An 11,513-nucleotide genomic window follows, 5' to 3' on the forward strand; every position below is an offset into this window, starting at 1 on the left:
TTCCCTTGCCTTAGGAGATGTATCTAGAAAGATGTTGCTATGGCTGATGTCAAAGAAATTACTGCCTGTGTTCTCTTTTAGGTGGTTTTATGGTTTCAGGTCTCACATTTAGATCTTTAATCCATTTTGAGTTTACTTTGTGTATGGTGTTAGAAAGTGGTCCTATTTCCTTCATTTGCATGTAGCTGTTCAGTTTGCCCAACACTGTTTATTGAAGAGATGGTCTTTTCCCCATTGTATATTCTCACCTCCTTTGTCCTAGATTAATTAACCATATAAGCACGGGTTTATTTCTGGGCTCTGTATTCTGTTCCTTTGATCTATGTATCTGTTTTTGTGCCAGTACCATACCATTTTGATTACTACTGCTTTGTAGTGTATCTTAAAGTCTAGGATTGTGATAGTGTTACCGAAAGACCCAAGTTCAACTGCTCATCACTTGAAAAACCAATACTCAAGAGATGAGTTCTGACTGGAAAGGAATATGAGCGTTATTCAGGAGATCCATCACCTGGGGAGAAGGTGGACTCTTGTCCAAAAACCAAGTCTAGGGTTTCTGCCTGGCCCAAAGATTTTTTTTTTTTTTTTTTTTTTTTTAAAGATTTTATTTATTTATTTGACAGAGAGAGAGAGATATCACAAGTAGGCAGAGAGGCAGGCAGAGAGAGTGAGAGAGGGAAGCAGGCTCCCCGCCAAGCAGAGAGCCCGATGTGGGACTCGATCCCAGGACCCTGAGATCATGACCCGAGCCGAAGGCAGCGGCTTAAACCACTGAGCCACCCAGGCGCCCCTGGCCCAAAGATTTTTAAAGGAACTTTTGGACAGTTAATCAGTAAAAGGGAGCACAGTGGTTTACAACACTTCTTGATTGCGTGCAGATTCAGTGGTGCCAGCTACAGACATTATCAGGGTGCTCAGAGGGTGCGTATTGGTAACCTGGTGTGGGGGAGGGAGGTTGTACAAGAAGGTTTGGTTCTGGGTTTTTCTAGGAAACAATACACAATCTGTAGATATACCAAGAAAGGTTTAGTTAATCCATCACTTGGGCAAAAGGTGTCTGCTAAAACTTTCCAGACTACTAAGTGCCTTAGGCCTCAGAGTCAATATGATTTTTCTTTGTTTTTCTTTCTCACGATTGCTTTAGCTATTCAGGGTCTTTGTGGTTCCGTACAAGTTTTAGGGTTGTTTGTTCTAGTTCTGTGAAAAATGCTATTGGTGGTTTTGTATTTTTAAAAAGAAGGTATAAATCTAAATATATTATGTGAAATTATTTAGCTTTTAAATGTTGACAGTCGGGGCGCCTGGGTGGCTCAGTTGGTTAAGCGTCTGCCTTCGACTCGGGTCATGCTCCCAGAGTCCTGGGATTGAGCTCCTCATTTGTCTCCCTGCTCTGTGGAAAACCTGCTTTTCCCTTTCCCTCTCCCTCTGCCTTCGCCTCTTCCTGCTGTGCTCTCTCTGTCAAATAAATAAATAAAATCTTAAAAGAAGAAAAAGTTAAATAAATATTGACAATTAATTCAAAATTTTAAAAGGGCTAAACAAGTATTTTCTGCCATAGGCTTTTAATTTGTGACTTCTTGTGGAAAAGCTCTAAGGAACTGATGGTTAAGCTAGCCTTTCAGATTCTTCTAGACCTCAGGCAACCTGAGAACTGCAATGGGAAAGAGCAGGAGGAAGAGGACTTAACCATCTTGATGTTGCTAATTGTGATGCATTTATTTATCTAACTTCTCTTTTTGAACTTAAGAAAAATTTTTAAATAGCTTTATTGAGCATTAATTCTGCTTTTTGTTTCTTTTTCAAATTCAAAATAGGAACTGACGACATCTCAGGAAAGTGGTGGAAACGTTCTTCAGATGATGTATGAGAAACCTGAACGATGGTCTTTTACCTTCCAGTCATATGCCTGCCTCAGTCGAATTCGAGCCCAGCTTGCCTGTCTTGACGGCAAGCTCAAAGACGCAGAGAAACCTGTGTTATTTTTTGAGCGATCTATATATAGTGACAGGTATATATAAATGTCTTGCACTTGTCATTCTGGAATCGTGGCATGGAACTGGAATTTTTTTTCTGTTTCTGGTAATCAAAGGAGTAAGAGCCTATGTTGAGGATTTGAGATGGAACATTTCCTTTAGCAGATTGGTAATAATGGCATTAGGGAAGTTCTAGCATTAATAATTGCTAGCTTCCATGGAGACTTTGGGGACTATGGTAGCCATATCATTCAAATTTATGGAGAAGTTTTTTTTCTTCCAACCCTCTTAAAATTTTCATCTACTCTGGTTAAATCTGGATCTGTATTCAGGACTTGCTTCTTGGGCAAGATCAGAAATCTCTAAGGGGGCCTTAGAGTTACCCTGCTTATGTGAGGATTCTTTTAAGCTAGAGAGTTAGCGCAAAACAGTCACAAACTTTGGTCACAGGATCCCTTGCCATTCTTTATAATTATTGAAGAGCCCAAAGAGCTTTGTGTCTTATTGATATTCATGTTAAAAATTAAGATTGAGGAATATAAAGAATACTTACTAATTTATTTAAAATTAGTAATATAAACCCATTACATATTAGCATTAATAACATACTTATAAAAATTATATTTTTCAGAACAAAGAAATTAGTGAGAAGAGGCTTGTATTGTATTTTGCAAATCTCTGTAATGTCTAACTTAATGGGAGACAGCTGGATTCTCATTTATGCTTCTATATTCAATCTGTGTACCATGTTCTTTTGGTTGAAGTATTGTACATACAGTAATCTGGCCTCTCACAGAACCCTTGGAAAGACCTTAGGGACTACCACGGGTCCCAACCCTACCTTTTTGAGAACTGATGGCCAAGAACATATTTCTTGTAGTTGGAGATACTCTATTAATTTTTTTTCTGCTAACTCATTATCTGCCATGGATTTTGGGAGAATGTTCCATGTCCATTTAATAGATTTATTTTCTCTTTTCTATTTCTTTGTGTTTTGTGGAAAGGAATTATGTTTTGATGTGGACTCTCTTTCAGGTATGTCTTTGCATCTAATTTGTATGAATCTGACTGCATGAATGAAACAGAGTGGACAATTTATCAAGACTGGCATGACTGGATGAATCAACAGTTTGGCCAAAGCCTTGAACTAGATGGAATCATTTATCTTCGAGCCACTCCAGAGGTGAGACTAAGTAAAAATTTGCTTGCTGCGGCACCTGGGTGGCTCAATCAGTTAAACATCTGTCTTTGGCTCAGGTCATGATTCCAGAATCCCGGGATCGAGCCCCACATCGGGCTCCCTGATGCTCAGTGAAGAGTCTGCTTCTCCCTCTCCCTCTGCCCCTCCCCCTGCATGCTCTCTCTCTCTCTCTCACTCACTCTTCCTCTCAAATAAATAAAATCTTCAAAAAAAGTGTTTTAAAAAAATTTGCTTGCTCCATTGACAATTTAAAGTAATATTTAGAAGTCCTTTTAGTGGTATGCAGTGAAGGCAATTTAGTTCAACTCCACTCCCTACTCTCTATTTCCCACATCCAAATTAGAAACTGCGTAGATAGAAGGATTCTCTTTTCTCAGCAAAGAAGAAACCCAGATTTGGCAAGTTGCTCTTTTAGGCCCTACTCTGTGCTTCCTCAGTTTTGTTCTTCATTATTTCTTCCTAACTTTGGCAAGGTCTCTTATCTATCACAGCTAGATTTAAAAATTTGCTCAATGGGGCACCTGGGTGACTCAGTGGGTTAAGCCTCTGCCTTTGGCTCAGGTCATGATCTCAGGGTCCTGGGATCGAGCCCCACATCGGGCTCTTGGCTCAGCAGGGAGCCTGCTTCCCCCTCTCTCTCTGCCTTCTGCTCTGCCTACTTGTGATCTCTCCCTGTCAAATAAATAAATAACTAAAAATCTTTAAAAAAAAAATTTGCTCGGGGTGCCTGGGTGGCTCAGTCGTTAAGCGTCTGCCTTCGGCTCAGGTCATGATCTAGGGTCCTGGGATCGAGCCCCACATCCGGCTCACTGCTCCGCAGGGAGCCTGCTTCTCTGTCTCCCATTCCCTCTGCTGTGTTCCCTCTCTTGCTGTGTCTCTCTCTGTCAAATAAATAAAATAAAATATTTAAAAAAAAAATTTGCTCAAGCAACCCTTAGAATATAGGTTTCTTTCTTTCTTTCTTTCTTTTTTTTTTTTAAGATTTTATTTATTTATTTTTTTTTGTGAGAGAGAGAGCACAAGTAGGCGGAGTGGCAGGCAGAGGCAGAGAGAGAAGCAGGCTCCCTGCTGAGCAAGGAGCCCAATGTAGGACTCCGATCCCAGGACCCTGGGATCATGACCCGAGCTGAAGGCAGCCTCTCAACTGACTGAGCCAACCTGGCATCCCAGAATATAGGTTTCTTGGTGTGAGACCAGATATTTTAATTACTATTGAATTTCCATTGCCTAGAATAGGGCCTGGGTAAATAGTAGGAGCTCAGCAAATACTTGTGAGTGAATTGCAAAGTTGATGGAAGTCCATTTCAAGAAATCTTTTATGTTTTCATGGCTTGGGCTGGATAGTAGCTTCAGTTGAGAAGAGATTTAGAGAACCCTTGCCATTTTCAGTTAAGGGAGCTTACTTGAAAATGTGACTTTCATTATAGATCATAACATCGCCATTCTTTTTTTTTTTTTTTAAGATTGTATTTATTTTGGTTTATTTGTGAATTGTGCTGTGAATTGTGTAAGACTGATGATTCACAGACCTGTACCCCTGAAACAAATAATACATTATATGTTAAAAAAAAGTAGATTGTGTTTGGTTTTTTATTTTATTTTTTACTTTTTTAGATTTTATTTATTTATTTGACAGCGATAGCAAGAGAGAGAACACAAGCATGGGGGAGCTGGACAGGAGAAGCAGGCTGGAGAGGGAAAAGCTGGCTGGAGAGGGAGAAGCAGGCTCCCCACTGATCAGGGAGCCCTATGCTGGGCTCCATCCCAGGACCCTGGGATCATGACCTGAGCCGAAGGCAGATGTCCAATGACTGAGCCACCTAGGCATCCCTAATATTGTACTTATTTATCTGAGAGAGAGAGAGAGAATGAGAGACAGCACAAGCAGGGAGGAGTGGGAGGAGTTGCCCTGCTGCGCAGGGAGTCCAATTCGGGGCTCGATCCCAGGACCCGGGAACATGCCCTGAGCTGAAAGCAGATGCTTAACTGAGTGAGCCATCCAGGCGCCCCCATTCTTGTTTATATATGAAATTGTGTAATGAATCCAGGAAGTGGATGCCTTTTATAAAGCTAACCTAACTAAGAGCTTACTTTATTAACAAATTTCTGGTTTTCCTGCTTCCATTCCAGTTTTTATGTTTTTTATTCCCCTGTCTTCCCTAAACCACAGAGTAGGCTCTGATGAATATGAATGTCATGACTGCTAGCCAGAAAGAATACCGTGTTGCTACTGAAGCTGAATTTTCAAAGAAACTAGGTTTCTGATTCCAACTGATGATTTTGTTCTTCTTTTTAATATGAAGAAAGCCAGAATTTAATAATAATTTTGAAATTCACTTCTATTTTTGAAAATAATTTTTGTTTTTAATTACAAAAATAGTAAATGCAAATGTAGAACATAAAGAATATAATAATTGCATTTTGCTAGAAAATATAGTATCTTCAAGTCTGTAAACACAAAACTTTATTTCATCAATATTATTTATAATATCTTTTGATTGTAGGATATTTAAGTATTTGAAAAGAGGATTTACAATAAATTTTGAAGCACAGTTTGTGTATTGAACTTCTTACCAAACTTACTTTATACAGTATTTTTTAAATAGGGGTCCCATAAGTTTATAGATTTATTCTGAAAGTACTACTTGGTTTAGAACCACCAAATGGTTAGAACCACCAAATTTTTGCACAAGGAGGAAAGAAATGAACTATTTCAATTTTCTGGAAGGCATAAATGGAGATCTTGTCTAACATAACTAAAGAGACACTAGAGAAGAAAAATTTAATGATCGCAGACAAGAATAATTGTTCCTTGCCCCCAACCCCTTTCTTTTTGTTTGCTTTTAGAAATGCTTGAATAGAATATATTTACGGGGAAGAAATGAAGAACAAGGCATTCCTCTTGAATATTTAGAGAAGCTTCACTATAAGCACGAGAGCTGGCTACTGCATAGAACACTGAAGTAAGACTTCCTTATACTTACTTACTATTTATTTTAAAGACCTTTATCAAATTTTAATCTAAAACATGTCAGATTTTCATTTTCAGCCATTTTTATTTTAAACTAGTATTATAGGATCTCCCAGAATTAGGTGTGAATTTTGGTTCTTTTTATTTTAATGAGATCCTATTTTCTTAAAATTTTTGTAGTTAATCTCCTCCAGTGGTATTGACAGCCTAATATATGGAATTTAAATGATAAAGTTGGAAATTTATGTGTGCATTACTTAGGTACTCTTTTTCAGAGAGGATTTAAGATAAGATACTTCAAATTTAATTTTTAGATCAAGGCTTTGGAGGTAGTACAGGACAGTTGTTAACAGCACAGGCTTTGTTGTCATTATTAGTCAGATCTTGGGACAAATCCCAATTTGTTAGTGTGTAACCTTAGGCATCCTTTGAACCTCAGAGTGACTTCCTTGAGCTTTAGTTTTCTCTTCTTCTCAATGCAAACATTCCTTACTTTATGGAAAGTTTTTGGTTTATGTCACAATGCCTAGCTTTATGTTTTTTATACTTGAGATTTTTAGTTACTATTAGTATTATTATATAGTAGTAAGTCTAGGGGAGAAAGAAGGGTTTCCAGGTAAAGTACTTGCTGGATAAATTTAATGTAAAATGATTGACAACATTTTGATTTTCCAGAGATAATATAGGAGTGAATTTTTAGTGCTTGTCTTTTATTTATTGCTTTTTCTAATTAGTTTGTTCATCTCTTTTTTTTTAAACAGAACCAGCTTTGATTTTCTACAAGAAATCCCTATCTTAACGTTGGATATTAATGAAGACTTTAAAGACAAACACGATGGTCTGATTGAAAAGGTAGATTTATACAAAGACTATACAGTAACATGTGATTTGTCTTGTCTAGAAGTGTTATAACTTGTGAAAAAACGATTTTCTAAGAGAAAAATACACATAAAATTACAGTAAGAGACAGTTAAGAGCTTTAGAGGGATTTAGACCTCAAATTCTAATCCTAAGTTTAAATTCTAGCTTAGTGGCCTTACCTAGAATGAGGAGGTTCTTTTATCTATTCATCCCTTTATCTGTAATATAGGGATAATCACATTAACGAAAATTCTTGCCCACCCCCTTCTGCTTTGTTCCTCCTTCTTCCCCCCATCACCAGTCTTTAGGTAGTTGAATAATAAACTACTTGTGCAATTAAATTCATCTTTTGCAACTAAATTCAGTATGGAAGATATTTGAAGTTGTAGGATAAAGATTTCATCCATTTTTCTATTAGCTAAAGTCTTGAGATTAAAGGATTTTTACTTTTGACTTTATGTGGGACCTTGTCAATGATGAATTGTCATTGCCTGATCATCGAGTCATTGTCTTAATCAGAGTTCAGCTATCCTCTATGTGTGTGGGAGCTGATTATACTCTGTTAAAGAGTGACGCCTGTACTGATAAAGGGACTGGGAGAAAATCTATTGATGTGCACTTGAGAGAGAATAGTAATGGGAATTGTATAATAAATATTCCATTATCCATATTAATTAACTTAGTGATGATCCAAGATCTAAAGGCAAAGCCATATTTTTTTGGTTTGTTTAGTTTTAAGAGAAATTTAATTTTTTTCTCCTTCATAAAATGCCTGCTATTTACTATAACAGAAACCTGACGTTCATAAAAGTATATATACCAAGAATTTTGACAATCTAAACATTTATTATTAACTACTCTGTAGCATATGTTTGTTTTTCTCATGATAGAAAAAAGTAAAGCATATCTGGAAAATTCTTTATACCATAATGATGTTACACCATCATTTATACCATAATGATGTTAAAAATTTAGGATATAATTCATTTATGATACTATGAAAATAAATGAAATAAAATTAAGTCAGCCATTGTAATTCTAACAGCCAACCAACATTTTAACAGAGTCAATCTGTAAAACCACTTTTTAATTTTATCTAACACTTCTGTGTTTTGACTAAGAATAGTCTTTAAATGTTATTGTTTACATTTACTTTCATTAATAATGTTAATAATTGGCTTTTTTTTCTTATTGAAATACACAACTGACATACAATGTTTTATATAGTTTCAGATATACAACATATTGATTCAACAAGTCTATATATTACTCAGTGCTTACCACCATAAGTGTAGTCACCATCTGTCACCATATGACATTATTACAGTAGTTATTTTTTAAGTATTTCTTTTTTAGGTATTTCTTTAAGTATTTTTACAAGGCAATAATCTTTGTTTCTTTAGAAGAATTACTGCATCATCTAGAATTTATGGAGAACAGAATCTTTTTGCATTGTGATGTCGGTCAGTTGGTTAGGTTCATTCACAACTTACATGACCTTTCCTTGCATATTAACATTACATTGTGTATACATGATTCAGATTTGTGCTTCAGAAAAATAACAAGTTTTAAGTGTCTGGACCTTTGAGAGTTGTTTAAACCATCACAATTACTAATATTTTTGGTGCTAAAGCTGCATGTCAGTGATCAATGTTATTATAAAGAGATTATGAAATTTGTGTTATGGTGCTTAGAGAACTACATCAATCTTAAATATAAATTTAATAACTCCTGTAATGACATTTTAGGTCATTTATCTTTTACTACTGAAGTATTAATATATCTTTTGAAAATAAATGCTATGGCTTTGTGTTGGAGTTACTTATACAGTTGGGGTCTTCAGCTGTTATTACTATTAAATAGAGATGAACATAAGACATTTCAAATTAGCCAAGGAATTGCGTTAATATTTATTTCCTCCCCTCAGGTCAAAGAATTTTTGAGCACTTTGTGATTTTGCTGAAGACTACAGGCAGCCCAATGATTCCAGATACTTCAGCTTTGTTTATCTTCATAGCTCAGTATTCATACAAGTCTCTAGAAAACCCAGGTTTTTTACCATTTTTGTTCCAAGAAGAAAATTGTTTTGATGAATTCTATGTAAAAGTTTATGAGCTGTTTCTTTTCTTTTTTGCCTTAAAAAAATAAGACATCTGATTATCTCTCACAACAAAAGGTCTGGAGGTAGATGGTTCCAGAGTAAGTACTGACTACACTGCATCACAAAGGACCCAGCCTCCTTCTGTCTTTCCCCCCTATTATTCTCCTCAGCGGGTTGGCTTCCCCCCTCCCCTCACCAGTTTCTTACCTGGGAGCTTTAATGTTACATAATAAATGGTAATGTACCCTGTATAAATTAATGTACCTACTACAAGCTGAAAAGTGGAATTTAAGGAACCCCTATAAAAGGATTATGAAGTTTTAAATATTTTTGATCAAGTGTCTCCCCTACCATCTTAATTTATGTGGAAGATAAGACCATTTTAGTATTTAATCACTTCAGTGATATTTATGAATGTGTCTATAATTCGTTCATGAAGGAGCACGTCAGACTTTGCTCCCATTTTGTAATGGCATAAACTATCTTACAAGTATTTAATCTTTTTTTCTGCTTTTTTTTCCACATCTGTGGTATGGGTGAGACTACATCTTTTTGTATGGGATTTTAGAGGATTAAAGCAGAAATGGTAACTCAAAATGTGTCTGTACTTAAAAGATAAATGAGGGGTGCCTGGATGGCTCAGTTGCTTAAGTGTCTGCCTTTGGCTCAGGTCATGATTCCAGGGTCCTGGGATCGAACCCCACATCAGGCTCCCTGCTCAGTGGGAAGCCTGCTACTCCCTCTCTTACTCTCCCTTGCTTGTGTTCCTTTTCTCACTGTCTCTCTCTCTCGCTGTTAAATAGATTAATAAAATCTTTAAAAAAAAAAAAATTTCTAAAAAAAAAAAAAGAGAAAAAAGTATAAAGATTCAATTTATATGGAGCCTGAAATAGCTACCTACATTCTCTCAGACCATTCTTTTAGAATGGACTATTACTCTTATAGTTGAAAGATTGGTTTAAAATATGATTGTCTTTAACTCATTGGAGGTGAAGGTATAGTTTTCCCTAAATTTCTTCCCATTTTTATAGGTAAAAATTTAGTGGAACATAGCAAGGGATAAGTTTTTCTATTTTATTTTTTGTTGACCCTGTGCTGGGAATGAGTAGTTTTCATTACGTTTATAGTTGGTGAGAGTCAGAAGAGAAATTGAAGACAAGACAAGATGATCTTCTTAGCAGTATAGTCTCTTTTATTCCAGCTCTTACTTCCTGCCGTACCCTGCTTTCCCTACTGTCTGGATTAATTAGGCAGCTTGCTATTTTCTTCTTCTTCTTTTTCTTTCTTTTTTGTTTTTTAGTAATCTCTGTACCCATCGTGTGTCTCCAAGTCATGACACCAAGATCAAGAGTTGCATGCTCTTCTGACTGAGCCAGACAGGCACCCTGGTCGCCTGCTATTTTAAAGTTTAAATGAAAGTCACACATTTCTACTTTGAGAACATCATGACCACTCGTCCCTTCACAGTTTGCTTTGCTTCTCTGTAGGGTTATACCCTAGGGTTTTTTCCTTCTTCTTTAAATGACTGATAAAAATCATCTTGTTTTATATGTTCTGTATCTTGAAAGCATTATCATTTTTGTTAAATATATATTAGGAAATATATATAATAATAAAGAAGACAAGGAGGTAGAATAGTTGTAATTTTTAAAAGCTGCATGGGTTCATTTTATTAGGTCTGTAGATGAAGTTTTTTTTTTTTTTTCCTCAAGTTTGTTTAGGTAAGGTGTGCAGTGTTTTTTCTATGTATTTAAGCTTTCTACTGGACATTTTGGAAAAATTCTGTGTTTGAAAGGAGGGGAAGAGTCACTTTAACTTTGAAACTCATTTTCCTTTTTAAAATGTCATTTTTTGTTTTGGTTTTTAGATAATCAAGGATGATAATTTTGTAGGTTAAACATTCCAGATGCACTGATCTTTGAAAGGGAGACTTTGTCTCAAGTCCTACACTCACCATGAATATTGAAACTATTTCATGATATTATATGGGGTTTTTTTGTTTGTGTGTGATACAAATGAATTTTCTTACTAAATTTTAGCTTAATAAATAAGTATAAACCTCATGTACTGTGATGGAGCTATACTCATTGAAATGATTATATCTTTTTAAAATTAAAATTCTACTTTTAAAGAAATAATTATGAATATAAAAAGGTGACTGGTTTAAATAACATTGATTCTGTTTTAAGTGAAGACATAATTTAGAGATTTTTAGTAACCTCTAGAAATGTTTACCTTAATGCCTTTTTAAAATCTATAGAATTGAATAAAAGCTTTAAAAATTTGTTATGACTCCAAATAAAAGCTGTACCATTGGGTGGGTACAAGAGTATTGAGCCTAGTGGTCTGTATTCTCTTTGGATCCTATTTCCTCTGTCAGATCAACTTTATATACTAATTTTTATA

The 11,513-nt window shown here is 35.6% G+C and overlaps 1 protein-coding gene across 1 annotated transcript in view; it reads left to right on the forward strand.

Moving 5' to 3' along the window:
* The window catches only part of DCK (deoxycytidine kinase), a 31,327-nt gene extending 20,157 nt beyond the window's left edge, over window positions 1-11,170 (forward strand). The window contains exons 3-7 of the mRNA XM_080796030.1: window positions 1,815-2,008; window positions 3,009-3,156; window positions 6,022-6,137; window positions 6,907-6,997; window positions 8,934-11,170. Of these exons, the coding sequence (XP_080652156.1) occupies window positions 1,815-2,008; window positions 3,009-3,156; window positions 6,022-6,137; window positions 6,907-6,997; window positions 8,934-8,960 (576 nt within the window). The 3' untranslated portion in view covers window positions 8,961-11,170. The remainder of the gene's footprint in view (window positions 1-1,814; window positions 2,009-3,008; window positions 3,157-6,021; window positions 6,138-6,906; window positions 6,998-8,933) is intronic.
* The last annotated feature ends 343 nt before the right edge of the window (window positions 11,171-11,513 follow it).

This window comes from Martes martes (assembly GCF_963455335.1).
Source record: "Martes martes genome assembly, chromosome: 2".
Classification (NCBI taxonomy): Eukaryota; Metazoa; Chordata; class Mammalia; order Carnivora; family Mustelidae; genus Martes; species Martes martes.